The sequence below is a fragment of the Danio aesculapii genome, chromosome 7, assembly GCF_903798145.1.
Source record: "Danio aesculapii chromosome 7, fDanAes4.1, whole genome shotgun sequence".
In the NCBI taxonomy this organism is placed as follows: Eukaryota; Metazoa; Chordata; class Actinopteri; order Cypriniformes; family Danionidae; genus Danio; species Danio aesculapii.
This window is the reverse complement of record NC_079441.1, coordinates 53,496,185-53,514,171: the sequence shown is the minus strand read 5'-3', so window position 1 is coordinate 53,514,171 and position 17,987 is coordinate 53,496,185. Positions and strand designations below refer to the sequence as shown.

At 35.6% G+C, this 17,987-nt stretch overlaps 1 protein-coding gene across 1 annotated transcript in view; it reads right to left on the bottom strand.

The window, feature by feature from the left end:
* piezo1 (piezo-type mechanosensitive ion channel component 1) overlaps positions 1 to 17,987 on the bottom strand; it is a 242,731-nt gene that overhangs the window by 70,563 nt on the left and 154,181 nt on the right. Inside the window, exons 8-14 of the mRNA XM_056462167.1 lie at positions 14,871 to 15,045; positions 12,589 to 12,693; positions 10,556 to 10,646; positions 10,364 to 10,458; positions 7,664 to 7,924; positions 6,204 to 6,309; positions 626 to 807 (exon numbers count right to left, since the gene is read on the bottom strand). Coding sequence (XP_056318142.1) covers positions 626 to 807; positions 6,204 to 6,309; positions 7,664 to 7,924; positions 10,364 to 10,458; positions 10,556 to 10,646; positions 12,589 to 12,693; positions 14,871 to 15,045 — 1,015 coding nt within the window. The remainder of the gene's footprint in view (positions 1 to 625; positions 808 to 6,203; positions 6,310 to 7,663; positions 7,925 to 10,363; positions 10,459 to 10,555; positions 10,647 to 12,588; positions 12,694 to 14,870; positions 15,046 to 17,987) is intronic.

Below are 17,987 nucleotides of genomic sequence, written 5' to 3'. Positions count from 1 at the left end.
CCAATTGTGGAAGCTGTCCTTTGTAAAATGCTTTGCACAGAGTTTTAGCTTTTTTATAATACTCTGGAACATAAATAAAAATTAATTTTAACCACTTTTCTCTTTGTGTCACGTCACGATCCATGGAAATAGCAGCGTTTGGATGACATTTTCCTTTCTCTACTGATACATCTGTGGCCACACCCCTTTGCTGCGCTAGGCGTATGCGTGGTGAACGTAACCTGGAACGTTTGTGATCTCACTGGCCTGGATGTATTTTTTTGTAGTCCCAAAATTCGTTCACTTTAGGCTTTGCTAAACTAACTCTGTAAAAGCCAATGTCTCCCTTTGCTTTGTAGTTTGAGCATCTTGCATTCAGAAATGTTGTTTATGTCCACACAGCAACATTACACATCAACTAAAGTTTAAAATATGATATCGTAGTGGACCACCCCTTTAAAATAAAATATATTGTGTTCAATGAGGAAAAAGTGGCTGTTTTTTACCCAGACATTTAAAAAGAACTTAATTTAAAGCAGTAATCACAATACTGTGATACCTGGAAACCGTGATATTTTTATCCAAGTTTCCCATATCACTGACCCATGCCTAGTGAAGAGCATCGTGTGTGCTGGTGAAAGCATACCTGGTAGAGACACATGCAGAGCAGAAACAGCAGCATGTAGACGATCTTGTAGGCCACAAGCTTTCCTGCAAAGCTGACCATGATGAACATTCCTCCACACACGTAGATCCAGTATTTAGCATATAGGCTCATCACCAGCCCACCAAACACCTTCAGAATCGATTCATTTCGCCCTGCGCTCTCTGAAAGACAAACACATACTCTCAAAGTCTGCTATCTGCGGTAGGTTCTCACTCAGAAAACCAAATTAAGAGTGTTTTTGCATTCCAATGTGCTGCTTTTTTACTGTTTTTCTATGTGTTAGATGGCCATTTAGACCATTGTGCTTATCATCTTTTCCGTCACATGCATGATGCAGCCTTAAAAAACATATCATGCATTACAATCTTGTTTTACAGTGTGTGAATAGACTGGACTAATTTGTACTGATAAATAAAATAATGCCTCTTAGCTTTTTTTCATAGTTCTTCAGATAACTAGAATGCATGGCTTACTTTGATCATATAGGTGAAAATATATATTATTTCTAATATGAAATATTTCCTAAGTGATGTTTAACAGGGCAAGGACATTTTCATATTATTTCCTAATATGTCTTTTCCATTTGTCTTCTGAAAAAAGTTTTATGTCTTTTAGTTTGGCTGGAATCAAAGCAGTTTTTAATTTTTTTGTTTATGGTCAATATTAATAACCCATAAAGAAGATATATATTTATATATGTGTGTGTGTGTGTTTTCCAATAGCTAAGAACAAACCATTGGTTTAGGGTTAGAAACTTGCCTTTTGCATGCACTTTGTTCTGAACCAAAAAAGAACAACTACTTGTTAATGGCATTCGCTGCATAAAACATTAGCTGCATAAGTTGTCGGTTCATTACACTGTGGCGAACCCTGATTATTAAAGGGACTTAGCCAAAAAGAAAATGAATGAATAAATGAATTATGTCTTTTAGTTTGGCTGGAATAAAAGCAGTTTTTTATTTTTTGTTTATGAACAATATTAGTAACCCATTAAGAAATTATATATTTTTTCAATAGCTAACATAGTTAGTTAACCATAGTTTAGTCATTTACTGTACATGAGTGACATCCATTTTCAAAAAAACTAAAATAAAAGCACTTTGTACTGAACCAAAAAAGAACAACTACTTGTTAATGTATGTGCAGAAGAGAGAATTACACCTATAACGCTGTTATATTTAACTAGTTAGTCTCTAAAACTATTGCAAAGCTCTGCCATTTCACATTTACATTACATTTAGACATTTAGCAAACACTTTTGTCCAAAGCAACTTATGATTGCGACTTGTGTGTTGGGTGTCCAAATGTTTTATCAAAGTGATATTACAGTAGCCAAATGCTTTTAATATTCAGTGATAGATGAAATTAGATACAGAGTAATTACCTAAATTACCTAAACATGGCGTGGCACAAAATGAAATATGATTAGTTGGTTAACCTGTCAGTCATATAACATAGCAGGCAGTCCTTGACCAAATAAGTGGTCAGTTCTCAGACATAAAGTTACCAGACTTTCATCAGTCAGTCTGAGGTCTGGCTACGTGAGACTAGCATCTAGCAAACATTACAATTATTGCTCACAATAAAAAAAATAAATAAATAAATAAAAATAAATAAATAAATATTTAAGATCAATATTACTACGGGCAATACCAATTTAAATAGGGGTGATAAGCTTTAACAATTTAAAAACCACCATTAAACAAAGCAAGAAAGAGGAAGTGTGTAGCACTGCTTTTTTGCATCGTTTTCAATGAAATGCCATTTGTGTTCATACTTAACATAGTCTGAGTTGACAGAACCTAATCCAAGGAGCTGTTTCGGAACCGAAAAACCTCAAGCAAGCAGGTTTAGGGTTAAACAACCCAGAGTTCAGGGTTTAGCTGAGCGGCTTTCTGGAATACACACTGAACAAAAGATTAATTAGATTTACTTTTAATGTTCCTAATGTTTTAAGGCAAGTGCTTGCAAACAATTTATGTGGGCTGAATTTAAACAAAATAATTAAACACAAATTAAGAACTTAATTGAATTTGTTTGTTTAAATTCAGCCCACATAAATTGTTTGCAACCATTTACCTTAAAATGAGCAAATCCAATGAATCTTTTTTTTTCAGTGGACTTCAGACCTTTTATTTTGTTGTTGAATGTATTTGTCACCCGAGTAAAGTGTTGGAAGAACAATGTTGAGTCTAAAACTAGATTAAATTGTATTGAGTGTGAGAAAGAAATGGGGAAATTAGATGAGGTGAAGCAGGAAGGGAATTGCAAATGTTTTAATAATAGTGATTTATAGACAGTGATTAATGATAGACTTTCCTAATCTTTGAATGAATCAGAAGTTAAACGTTTGTAAATGTCATGGTTTTGTGATTAACACACTTATTGCCAACACATGGAAGGGTGTTGTCGTGACAGACTTAAGTTTAAGCGCCAAACGTCACATTTGCGGTCTTTTTACTTGACCACTTGTCTACTTACATTAAATGTTTTTCCTCGATTTTGGCACAAGTGTTTGGGTCAAGTGTGTGCAGAACTTGTGATAATGCAATGGGACACACACTCAAAAACATGACTTTTGCTGTTTGTTTAAACTACTTACTTAAAATGAGCTGAAACACAATTCTTATTTTTTTAAACAACTTAATTGTTTTATGTTCAATCCGCTTAAATTTGTAGAAATTAAGTTAACTTAATCAATTTATGTTAGGACAACATGAAGAAATTGTGTTTAATCCAGCATTTTTTACAGTGAACTTACAGTGATGATTAGCTTTAAAGACGCTTTACGTTTGGCTACGTTCACATGACAATGACGTATCCAAAAATGGAGAAGTTTTTCAATTGTATTTAAAGTGTCATGTTTACACAACGATATTTTGGAAACAATCCACATTTCCACAATCCACAAAAACAGCCAAAAATGCTGTTTTACGTATGCCAGGCTAGTATTTGCCATTATCAATTGACATTGTGCCATCATGGCTCGTCGCTGATGTTTATGTATGATTTGCAGTGTGTGTATATGATGTGTCTTGGCTGTAATGTGAAGTAAATCCACACTTTGCTGATGAAGTGTTAGCAAACACTTCCAGGTATTTCACCATTGCTTTGCTGTTTTGCACTTGCCTTTAATCTACACCTCTCTAAACACATACTATATCCAGCTGAAGTGAAAATTATTCGCCCTCCTGTGATTTTTTTTTTTTCTTGTTAAAATATTTCCCAAATAGTGTTTAACAGCAAGGCATTTTTCACAGTATTTTCCATAATATTTTTTCCTCTGGAGAAAGTCTGTTTTGTTTTATTTCGGCTAGAATAAAAGAATTAAATTATTAGCCCCTTTAAGCAATATTTTTTCGATTGTCTACAGAACAAAGCACTATTATACAATGATTTGAATAATGACCCTAACTTGCCTTTTGCAAGAAACATCTCATGGATGCACTGGTACACATCCTCTGTGATGTATCCAGGGATCATTGGGTGTTTCAGGTCTCTCAACATTATACACTCTCACCCAGGTGACACAGCCGGAGTTGATCAAGTCCCAACTTGCGTCCCAGTAGCAGTCCACGGATCAGCCCTCTTAATGCAAAGCCACCTTCACTGTGGCTTCACTTGAGGATCAAATGGTCTTTTTCATTGCCACCCCTATAACAACTGAGGAGTTTGCAAAGTGAACGCCCTGCAAAGCCTCTACAGCCAACTTCTATGGGCTCATAGGGCACACTCACACTATGCTATCCGAACCGTGCCCAGGCCCGTTTCCCGGATCGTTTGAGAAGTGTGAGTGCTCCGAATTGGGCTCAGGCACGATTCAGTTGGCCGGCCCTGGCCCGGTTGGAAGATGTGTGCACCGGTTCACTTGGGCTCAGGCACGGTACACTTGTAGTGTGAGTGCAAAGTGCGGCTGAACCCAAAATTGAATTCGAGACTTTTAGGGACTGTTTCATATGGATTTATAAATCATTCTTATTGTTCAATGAATGCAAACTGTCATAGTTTATTAAAAACGCAAACCCCTCACTGCACAACAGCTGCACCTTTAGCAAACCTCCTAATTCCGGCAGCATGAGGACTTTATGATTGTTTTTGAGCGTCAAAAGGGGCTGATCTGTTCGGTGAAATATTTGACTGCGTGTCACTGTATCCCAAACGACTAAAATTATATAAAGAAATCCCCACTGTGCTGAGCGAGAGCGCTTCTTAAACTGAACAGTGCATCATCAATGATGTAAGCGTGCCCAGATCTGAATGCAGTGTAAGTGCAGGCCGTCAGGGGAGACGGGAGGGGGGACAAGCGTGCTTCGGCCCAGTTCAAGGCAACTGTACATTGTGTGAGTACCCCATAGAAAGTTCTCCAGCCTCTCTCCCTGCACTCCTCCACTAGTTTCTGGTACTTAGCACGTTTCTCTTCATTGGCTTCCTTAATACACTCTTCCCAGGGCATCGTAACTTCCAGAATGACTAGCTGTTTTGAAGCTTCAGAGGTAACTATCATATCTGGGCAGAGACTTGTTCTTGCAATGTGATCAGGGAACCTCAACTGTTTTCCCAGGTCGACCTCCAGCTGCCAGTCCAAGGCTTTGTGAAAGAAGCCTGTTGATTACTGTGAGTGGGCCTAGGGTTTCTCTCCAGCTTTGCTGCCTAACCTCTGAAAGTCAAGTGCTGTTTTGGGGTTTTCGCCTGGATTTTGCCTATCCAAATTCAAAAGCTTCCCAAATCCACATGCAGAGGTGTAAAGGCAAAAGTTGGGTATCATTTTAAAGAAAACCCTGTAAAATGTCATTAAACTCTGTTGAAAGTGATTACATTTATTGTATATGTCGTCTGTGTTATAATAAACCCCTTCAAAAAAGAGGCACTTTTTTTTTGTAAACTCAAATCTGAAAGTGTACCTTTTAGGTTATGTGTGGTCTAGGTTGCTGTAATTAATTTTGGTGGTTCTTGCACATGTCAGTAATCATAGGAAAAAAAGAAAAATGTCTCGATCATAATCTATGCAACAGTTATTCTATTCCAACTGATCGGAATCACTCATAGGGTATTGATCCAGTACAGACCTTTAAAATTTTAAGAATGCTGAAATATATGACATCACGATGAAATAAATCAGTTATTAGAAAATAGTTATTAAAACAATGATGTTCTGAAAGCTATTATTATTACCTCATCATTTTCAGACTCATTTTCGTGTGTTTACACAGACACAAATTGTCAGCGTTTTCATACATTTCCACTTTATATTTAAATGTATGCAATTCCAGTCTTAAAGTTGTCATGTAAACGAACTGGTAAAATGCATTAAAAGTTTCCTTTTATGGAAATAAAATGGACCCTTAGGGCACTAAACTCTCTGGGACAGTCTTGCAAACCTGTTTCTTGTTGCATACACAAATTTTAAACTCGTTAAGACCCCAAGAGTAAGTATTGCGATGGGTGCTAGTCCTGTTCTGTATTGTGTTCTGACCAAATACCCACCATTCACATTCTGTATTTTCCCTATTTCAATCTGAAAGGCCAATCCCACTGATATGCCAGTGTTCTCGCTCACCTCCGGTTGTGACCTCCTGCAATGGCGCAGTCAAACTCTTCTTCCTGCTGAATGTATCCTTCACTGACTGCCTCAGCAGAAGCCAGAAAGTCAATGTGAACAGCAGCTGAAAACAAAGAGAGAATGAAGCAATGTTTACACTTTACTCACAGCGCATTGAGCAACATCATCATGACTGAATTATGACTGATCATGTGGGTTTATTGTGTAATAGTGCAGCCAGTGACTACAAGCCTTTTCTATTTAGATTTTTCAGACTGACTGCAGTCATCTGTATCCCAATACCTAAGAATGCAGAGTTTCTCTATCAGTTCGGTTTAAGTGCGTTTCTCAATCCTGATCCTGGAGGAATACCAGCAATGCTTAGGATGTTTCCTTTTGCTGGCTGATCCATTTTAGGTTTTAAAGTCTGCGCTAACAAGTTGATGAAAATGTGTTCTACTGGAATGTGTCCAGGAAACACCACCTTAAAAAAACATTCTGGGTTGAAAACAAATTAAAGGAAAGATTTAATCAAAAATGATATTTTATTAATTTCTTCATTTATAATAATTTCTTTTTTATGCAGAACACAAATGAAAAAAAAAAAGATTTTGACTTCCATTGTATTTTTTTAATCAATGAACATTCTTCAAAAAAACTTTAATGGTCCATCATTTTTGGGTGAACTTCCCCTCTAAAATTAGCTTAAAAATAAGAGACTTGTTCTTCGTTCTTAGTAGTCTTGTTTTTCTTCTCCAAAAATAAACAAACAAGCAAGCAAACAAACAAACAAACGAACAAACAAACAACAAATAAATAAATAAATAAATAAATAAAAATAATTCCCAGTGTTGGGTTTGCAGCTGGAAGGTCATACGCTGTGTAAAACATTTGCTGGATAAGTTGGCGGTTCATTCCGCTGCGGCGACCCCTAATTAATAAAGGGACTAAACTGAAAAGAAAATGAATGAAAATACAATACAAGTGACATTTTTGTTTTAAATGCCAGCAGTGTGGCAAGCACAGTAAGCTTGGTGTGTTTTTTTAGTTAATGAATATTCAACATATTAAATATTCAACATCTGTTCCAAGCCAGCCGGCAAATCGAGGTGGAGAATAGGTGGGAAAATTAACACACCGTCTAACTGAGAAATTAATGTCACAAATTTAATTATTACAAACATACAAATGATACATGCCATAGCAATCAAAGCCTCTCACATTCAAAAAAAACAAACAAACAAACAAACAAACAAAAAACACACAAAAACAACCCTCCTAAAAACATTTAAAAACAAACTAAATCAAAATTAATATTACTGATAGTCTACATTATGATACAAATGTATAATTTAGCTTGACTGAACTTACTTTGAACCCAGAAAGTTGTTAAACACATTGTTATTTGCATATATTCTACAAAATGGTTATAGAAAAACTAAAATAATAATAAAAAAAATTTATAAAAATATCCTCACCAGGGCACCCAAGCGTAAACAGGGGTATTGTGCTCGGTCCAGGCCTAGCTGGTGCAGGCTCATGGTGCCGATATGATGGGGCAGTTCTGTCTCCAGGTCCATGGCCCACACATACTGCAAGCAGCACAGAGCCAAACCGTACAGCAGGATGAAGGGAGAGCAATAAGCAGCAAAGCGTTGACGTGTCCTCAGCATCCAGATCACACAAGACCACAGCAGCAGCACAAATGTCAGCCAGCTGTGATACGTTATACTCCACACCTGTAGGGGGCAGCAAGAGTGCAAGCACATTGTTATCGCATGTACATTCTTGAAGGACGTGGTAACAAAATGTGCATCTCAATTAGCTCGAAAGGTCGTGAATCAGTACACTGGTAAAAACAGAGATGAGCTTGGTTAACTAGACATTGGGACAATGACACGGAGTTCCATTTGGAAGGGCTTATCCCTATGCCCTAATTCCTTTGAAGTGCACTTCATTCCAAAAGGCCCTGGTTTAGAACAACACTCCAACATGGCACTCAGGATTGTTGCCCTTCGGATGGTGATATATCCCGTTTGGAAGGCACCATGAGTGTGACATAAGAATGTCCTTGAGCAACATCTATGGAGTTTCTATGGTTTTGTGCATGATTGTAATATACACTAACCAGCCACTTTATTATGTACACCTTACTAGTACCTGGTTGGACCTTCGTTTGCCTTCAGAACTGCCTTTATTCTTTGTGGCATAGATTTAACAAGGTACTGTAAATATCCCCCATAGATTTTGCTCCATATTGAAATGACAGCATCACGCAGCTGCTGCAGATTTGTCGGCTGCACATCCATGATGCAAATCTCCTGTTCCACCACATCCCAAAAGTCCTCTTTTGGATTGATATCTAGTGACTGTGGAGGCCATTTGAGTACAGTGAACTCCTTGTCATGTTCAAGAAACCAGTCTGAGATGATTTGCACTTTATGACATGGTGCATTTTCCTGCTAGAAATAGACATCAGAAGATGAGCACACTGTGGTCATAAAGGGATCACCAATATTTAGGTAGGCTGTGGTGTTGACACGATGCTCAATTGGTATTAATGAGCCCAAATTGTGCCAAGAAAATATCCTCCATACCATTACACCACCACCACCAGCCTGAACCGTTGATACAAGGCAGGATGGATCCATGCTTTCATGTTGTTCAATTCTAACCCTACCATCCGAATGTCGCAGCAGAAATCAAGACTCATCAGACCAGGCAACGTTTTTCCAATATTCTATTGTCCAATTTTGGTGAGCCTGTGTGAATCGTAACCTCAATTTCCTGTTCTCGGCTGACGGGAGTAGCACCCGGTGTGGTCTTCTGCTGCTGTAGTCCATCTGCCTCAAGGTTGAACATGTTGTGCATTCAGAGATGATCTTCTGCATTCCTCGGTTGTAACGAGTGGTCTGGCCATTCTCCTCTGACCTCTGGCATCAACAAGGCATTTGCGCTTACAGAACTGCCGCTCACTGGATATTTTCTCTTTTTCAGATCATTCTCTGTAAACCCTAAAGATGGTTGTGCATGAAAATCCCAGTAGATCAGCAGTTTCTGAAATACTCAGACCAGCCCGTCTTGCACCAACAATCATGCCACGTTCAAAGTCACTTAAATCACCTTTCTTCCCCATTCTGATGCTCAGTCTGAACTGCAGCAGATTGTCTTGACCATGTCTACATGCCTAAATGCATTGCTGCCATGTGATTGGCTGATTAGAAATTTGTATTAACAAGCAGCTGGACAGGTGTACCTAATAAAGTGGCTGGTCAGTGTATGTATGACAGTACTGTCATCTTAAAAATGATTTATTTTAGTAAAAAAGAATGACAGATTACAAAGAGCAATTAAAAGAGCCAACTTATTTTTAAAAGAGAGCATTGCATTTTTTATTTGTTTATAACCTTTTATCAAATCATTTGGCTTATGTAAAAAATATTTGAAAATTATATTGGAATTGCAACTCGCTATCACATTACATTGGTCAGTAATGTTCATTTACATACAAACTGACAGCCACTTCGAGATGCCATATTTATTTTTTAGCTCAACTGAAGCTTTGCAGCTCAGTGTCTATTAAGGGCCAGTATACACGAACATGAGTATTTTCAGAATTGAATTTTTTTTTCTGCGCAGCTTGGCTGTTGAGGCAAATACAGTGCATTTGTACTGCATGGTGGTAATCTGCCTCTGTTCAAGCATTTGCATTAACTTTGTATGCAACTTACTTTTATTAATACTTAATTTTACATTTGGTGTGAACCCAGTATAAGACTTCTATTGCTATTGCCAATTGCTAATTCAGCATGCCCTTCACTGTTCATCACGGTGTGTTTTTTATGTTCTCATTTGAAAAAAAATTTAAATGAAGGTGGAAAAAAACCCATTTATCAAAATATGCTGCAGGGATGACATGTTTTAGTAGGTCAATACCTGGAAATAAATAAAAAACCAGGTATGATTCATAAACAATTATCAAGAAGCCCATGGAAAATTCTGTAGGCTAGATTTTTTAATAAATACTAAGTTGTTCTACAAAGAAAGGTCATCAGTGCGGGACTCAACTGAAATTCACAGTGTATTTTTGATTCTCAACTTCAAAAACTTTTCAAAATGTCAATGTCCATACAAATAAGCAGCACATCTGTTTAAAAAAAAGTGAATATTTGATTTACCATCATGGCAATGAGAGCACATATGTAGCTCTGTTGCAAGATCATTCGCCCCACCAAACGAAGAGGATTATCAACCGCAGTCTCTCCACTGGGCCCTGCACAAACAAATATAACAAGTTCAGAAATGCGTAATTGAATGTAAACCTTTAGTAAAGGTAGTATACATTTAAACAACAATGTACATTGCACTACCTATGTCATGTTGGCTTGAACCGTTAATCACAGGCTCTTTAGTGATGTGTGATTCAGATAGAGTTGAATCTACTGTAGTGAGAAGAGTTTGCTAAACCAGAAAAAAAGACATTTGTTTCATTAAAGGTCTGCATCTGACATTCATTCATTTATTCCTTTCATTATTTAAAAATTCATTCTGCATCATTGTGTTTTTATTAAAAAAAGCCCAAATTATACTTTGGTTGTTATGTAGATGTCATACTGTATGTACCGTACTGCATGCACCTATAAGGTAGTTAGATTTTTGGATTGCTGCTTTGTCCTTGCATTAATTAGATTGTTCACATGGTGCAAAAACAAAAAGCAACAACATACTGCTGAATTTTGCAAAAAACATTACACAAAGGAATTAAAATATATATACAACTGTTGTAACTTTAACTGTGTGCTTGACTGTGCATACAAATACTAAGTATACTTTGGGCTTTAGAGGTGGTTACAGGCAAGACACAAAACAAAACAAAAACTATAAACAAAAAAATAATAATACAAAAAACAAAACAATAAACTAAACAACAATAAACTAAACAAAAAAAATAAACAAACCAAATAACTAAACAAAAAACAAAGACAAAACAATAAACAAAACAAAACAACAGACAAAACAAAAACCTAAACTAAACTAAACAAAAAACTAAACAAAACACTAAACAAAAAAACTAATAAAACAAAGCAATAAACAAAACAAAACCAATACAATAAAAAACTAAACTAAACAATAAAAAAACAATAAATAAAACAAAAACAAAACAATAAAAAACAATAAGAACTAAACTAAACAAAAACAAAAAAACTAAGCAAAAAACTAAAAACTAAACAAAAAACTAAACAAAAAACAAATAAAAACTAAACAACAAACTTAACAAAAAACTAAACAATAAACAAAACAATAAATAAAACAAAAACAAAACAATAAACAAAAACACAGTAAACAAAACAAAACAACACAAAACAACAAAACAAAACAATAAAAAACAAAACTGAACAATAAACAAAACAAAACTAAACAAAAAACTAAACAAGAAACAAGAAAAACCTAATAAAAAAGAAATAAAACAATAAACAAAATAAAAACAAAACAAAAAATTAAACAAAAACAATGAACAAAACTAAAAATAAATACATAAACAGAACAATAAATGAAATAAAACAATAAATAAAACTAAAAAATTTAACAAAAACAATAATCAAGACAAAAAAACTAAATAATACAAAAACAAAACAATAAACAAAACAAAAACAAAACAATAAAAGAAACAAAACAATAAAACTAAACTAAACTAAACTAAACTAAACTAAACTAAACTAAACTAAACTAAACTAAACTAAACTAAACTAAACTAAACTAACAGAATGGGATTATCTGTACAAGTCTGTATAAAACAGCAGCATCTGGAAAGCATTGTAATCGGAATAAAAAAAATACTGCCAATAATGTGTTGATGGTCTTTCTAGTATCCGACAAGGAATGTTTTAGTGGAGAATTATAAAGGCATGAACTGCAAAATGACATCCAGATGAACACAAACACAAAATAAACACAAACATGCAATGCTGACACTTTTTCTGTTGCCAGGTTTTAAAATGTTGGTTCAAACATGTGCCTTTAGTGCTGTATGCCAGAGGCAGGGGATGTTTATCAGTGCGTCCACAATGATTTAAACTGCCCCTATTTTGCATTTTCAGATTTTATCATTCAGGCAGCGTGAAATAGCTGTTTGGAGCCCGAGTCTTTAACTGAGCGGTTACAGTAAGAGATCCAAATGAATATATCATAATAGAGGCACTTCAATCATTGTATCAGCGTGTACATAAAGCAAAATGCACCACATTTTAATTACAGCATGTGGGTACAATGGCAACATAGAGACTAATAAAACCTCCTTAAATATTTCACCAGACATGCATAAGTGCCTCTGTGCCCCCAAAAGAGATTTTTTCTCTAAGGTTCCATAATATGTAAATGTAAAATGTCAAGTCTTATTCTTTACCTTAGTGTCATCTTCACTGCTTAGTCTCCTTGCCTCCCACAAACTGAGCTCCACTTCTTCTCCAGCTTCACCCTGCATTACCTTCACCGCTTCACCCTCATGGGCCTACACAAACATAAAGGCATTACACATCAGTTTATATACTGTATGAATCAGCAACTAGCCTGAACTATTTTATTATACACAAACAATGTGACTGACTGGCTCAAGATAGTACAAATGTTGGATTTTGGACCTTACAAAGGGCTCTCAAAGGAATAGTTAAGCTAAACATGTTTTAAATTCACTGAATAGCTTTAGATGTGTCGGAATACAGTGCAGAATTGGTTATTTTATTGTCCTTTTCTAACACGAGAACTACCAGAATTCTACAGCAACTAGAATGGCCATAGCATTCATTCTGACTATCATATACAGTAAAACCGCACCAAACTGAATTATTGTCAAATGTCTGAATTATGTCAAATTTAATGTTCATTTAAAGCGTCTATTGAGATTTGAGAATTAAGCTTTGAATGTCTGTTGCCATATTTTCTGAAATATTATCCAAGAAAAATTGATTAGACAATTTTTTAAAATATAACCTGTAATTGTAAATAGGTTTTTACACATTTCAGATGCATTTTTAAACATGTACAACACTTTAAAAGTGTGACATATTTACTGTACATGCCATGCAATATTTTGCAATAACAGCACTCGTACAGCTTCTTCACCCTTGTGTATTACTTCGCCAGAGTGCCAAGCAGAGGACTAAACTAACTCACTACAATTTGACAAATATTGCAGCTGTTTTTAGGCAAGCTTCTAGTTGTTTAGATTGCAACTATGCAGTTTATGTATAAGGATAGTGCCTATTTTAAAATATGTTTGCATAATTTCGGAGATTTAGCATGTCAGCAGACTTCAGCCAGTCACATTGAGCACAGCAAAGAAATTGACGGTTGACATTCCGCCACAAGAAGGTGACAGTGACTGCATATTACAGCCTTAGAGAGAGAAGATTGTAAAACAGGTACGTGACATTCTTCATCGATCTCTTTCTTTTGTAGATTGTATTTATACCATAGTAATCTAGTAGTGTTTGCTTTGCTTTGGTTTTGTCGAGGTTCATTTTTGTGAAATCACGATTGCAACAAAAATTCTGGGAAATCTCAGTAGACTGATGTCATTTCATGTGGTACAGCCTTATAGTCTTGCAAAAAATAAAAAGTGAGCAAAATCACCTGTTATGTCATTACTTTAGACATTACGCTAGAGAATCATTCAAATACTAGCTCTAAAGTGACATTTGTGAATTGGCAACGGTTTTTGCTGTTCTGACGTCAGCTGCAGATGTGAATGAATGGCGGAAGAAAGTAGTTCCTTGTACAAAAGTGTTTTTGAGACTCTGCTTGTTTGATTTTATTTTATACACACGATTATGCCGTTGAACTGTTGTATAAACGCAACGTATCAGTGCAATATGGCTATCCCTACATATGAGCAATATCCTGCGAGTAGCAGTGCGATATGGTTGTATATCTGCACTGGTGGGAGCCGTGCGTTAGTTTCCCACTAATGACGATATACAACGACATCACACTGCTACGAGTTTGATATTGCGTTTATACAATGGTTCGATGGCATATTCATGTATATAAAAAAGAAAATCAAACATGAAGAGTTTCAAAAACCCTTTTGTATGAGAAACTACTTTCTTCTGCCATTCCTTCACATCTACAGCTGATGTCAGAACAGCAAAAACCGTTGCTCATTCACCAATGTCACTTTAGAGCTAGTGTTTGAATGATTCTCTAGCATAATGTCTAAAGTGAAGACAAAACAGGTGATTTTGCTTACATTTTAAGATTATAAGGCTGAACAGCATGAAATGTCATCAGTCTACAGAGATTTCCCAGTATTTCTCTGTTGCAATCGGGAGATCACAATATTACTATGATATAAATACAGCATTACAACATACAAAAGAGAGAGATCGACTCTCTTGACTCTCTCGTGCTCTATCAAACTGTATGGGGAGGCCCATACGCAGACATCAGAGGTTTAATTTTATTCAAAAGCAAAAATATTTATTTAATTTTATCTAAATAGTTCATTATTATTACCTTTTTAGAAACATCAATTATCACAAAAGCAACACAATGATATATTCAAGCAGTTTCAAACACTTTATCCAAAATTTAAGCACTTTTAGTGTTTGATCAACTTCAAGCAAGACACAATTCTAACTTACTGGCTGAACTATCATTTTAACAGAATACATGAGTGTGTGCAAGCACCTTGTCTGCGTCTCCTAGACTGTTGCTGTTGATTTTCAGAACAATGGTCACAGAGATGTAGAGGAGCAGAAGAATGCCGGGATTGACGTACACTGGCCAGTCATGCTGTGTGTTGAGGGTGACGTCAAAAGTGGTACAATTTCCTGGTGTTATTATATCCTTCAGGCCAAAGAGTCTGGAGCAAAACAAAGACAACTTATTGCATTTGTTGCACTAACAACATAGTCCAACAAATAAAATGACAAATTTACATCAGATCACCATAAAAACTAATATATACAAAAATAGACTAAAATAAAACAACAGAAACAAATACCAAAACCAAAAAAAGGATAAATTTACACTAAACCAATGGTCTCAAACTGGATACCAGGAGAGACGCAGCTCTGCATAGTTTAGCTTCAACCACCTCCAACTCACACCTGCTTAATAGTCCCTAGTAGTCTTGAACACCTTGATTAGATAGATCAGCTTTGTTTGATTAAGGTTGGAGCAAAACTTTGCAGAGCTACGGCCCTCCAGGAATCCAGTTTGAGACCTATGGACTAAATCATAGCAACAGACACCAATACACCAACCAAACAAAGACAAATTTACATTAAACCATAATTATAGAAACAATACAATAACACATAACATTTGAAATTCATTTAAAGCCTCAAACAAATCAATTAACTAAATGCCATGTGAGTATGTGACGTATGTGAGTAATGCGAAAGGTACATGCAACTTCACTTGCAAAACCAACCCATTCTCATAGAAAGAAGAAATATTTTACGTTTAGGCAAAATTTGTGACTAACTAATGTGAATTTGTTAAGTAATGCACTCTAAACAATCATCAATGAGGTGTTGGAAGACAAAAATACAAAAACTGGTTGAGCTGTATTAGGTTCAAAATATAGTAAATATACAGTAGGTGACACTCTAATATGACCATTACCGCAGTACCTTGTACCGCAGCCACTCTAAAGTATTAAGAATGTATTTTTTAGCTATGACCGCCATTTAGGATAATGCCGCCAGGGGGCACAAAGTGACAGGATGCAAACGGACAGAAATAGCCTATACATTAGCTGTAAATACTCTGCTACTTGTAAATAAAAACAATGAAACAAAGCATTATATTTCCTTTATTAATCATTAAAAAGACAACTAGGCTACATTATTTAAAGGCATTCGTTATGACATATGACATGACATTGATAGGATCAAACTTTTGATTCCTTTTTAATATTAAGATATTTTCTTTGAAATCTAAATGTTTATTTTCCTGCCAAGGTTGCTATTAAACACTTTGCCTGAACATGATGCCAGCAGCTGTGAAGCAGTGAAGCATTAATTAAATCCTTATTTTCCAAGGAGCAGAACAAATCATCATCGCACAGTTGGACGGGCACAAACAAAAATATAATTTGTATATTTTTGTTGTAAAAAAAAAACTTTTTGAAACGAATTTCATTTGCTATAATTTGTTTCTTAATTCTAATGTAATTTTCGTTGGTCAATTAACTACTAGATAAAAAAGAATAAAGAATAACCATTTAGGTGAAGTGCTTTAAAACAAGCCAGCTATATGCTTCAGCACCAAAACACGAGTTGCCGTGGGATTTTGTTGGTTTGTTAAATAAAATAATAATCTAGCCTAAATTAAATTAAAGTGAAATATTCACAGTTTGAGAGAAGCCTATATTAACTGTTTTCACTGTTAATTACAAATTTGAATATGCAGGACAGGCTTTTACAGTGTATTAAAACAAACTCTGTTGGAAGGACTAGAGCAGTGGTGCCTGCAGCCATATGGCTGTACACATTGTGTGCTACCACGAGAAGGAGAAAATTAATGCCATTTTTTTGTATTTATTTATTTATTTATTTATTTATTTATTTTTTACATAAGTTAAATTGATTATTAAACAGTATACACTGCAATATATTGATAAAGCAAGAAAGAATGAGAATAAATAAAGAGTGCGTTTGTGTGTTTTAAAGTATGTACTTGAATGATGGGAGTTGGTTAAAGAAATCTGTTGGCTTTAGTTTTGCTGGTGTTTTTTTGCACACTAAAAATTGTTAAAAACAAGGTTCAAAATGAGTAAACTCACCTTAAAACAGCGAAACTTAATTGAGACATTTGCCTAAAGGGCTAAAACTAATGAGACAAATATTGCTTCCCCACATGGGGTGAAGACCACAGTCTCATCAGCACCTGAGCCGGGGAAACTCAAGAGTGGGCGTAGTAAGAAAGTTGTTTTTTACACCGTCACTTTAATAGGTGGCTAAAACCAACTGTTAAAAATGTATTTTTCACTGAGACATTTATTCAAGTGATCCATTCAAAAATGCTAATTCATCCAGCAATGAAATGAGTGAAGTCTTCATGAGTTGCTGAATCTTTCATTCATATGAAGCTTAAAAAAATACATTAATTTGAATTATTTCATATTTACTAAATGTGCAGTATGTAAGTTTGACACCCAGTGGGTAAACTAGGCATTGTACACCTGGTTTAAAAAACACACAAGTGCAGGTTGGCAGATTGATGACATCAACAGGAGTATCCTTGACTATCTAAGCCAGGGGTGTCCTAACTCGGTCCTGGAGGGCCGGTGTCCTGGAGAGTTTAGCTCCAACCCTAATCAAACCCACCTGAACCAGATAATCAAGCTGTTACTAGATATACTAGAAACATCCTGGCAGGTGTGTTAAAGCAAGTTGGAGCTAAACTCAGCAGGACACCGGCCCTCCAGAACAGAGTTTGGACACCCCTGATCTAAGCTGATTTAAGGCTGATTTAAGTTGTGTTGTAAATAAAAGCAACGGCACGCGATAGAATGTATATTTTCCGTCTTAAAATGAGTTTTTGTTCTAACCAACATCTGAAATTAATATATTAGAAACAACTTCTATTTCTTGCAGCTGAACAACAGGTAAAAACTGACAATGCCCACCTCAGGTACACCTCATGTGCTTTATTTAGAGTTTGAATACCAATTCACATGACACTTATTGCCATACCACTGAAAGCAGCAGCATATAGTTTACCTCAGATATTAAAATTAAAATAAAATGTTGAAATTGAACTTTAGAATTGTGACTCAGGGCAAACCAACACATA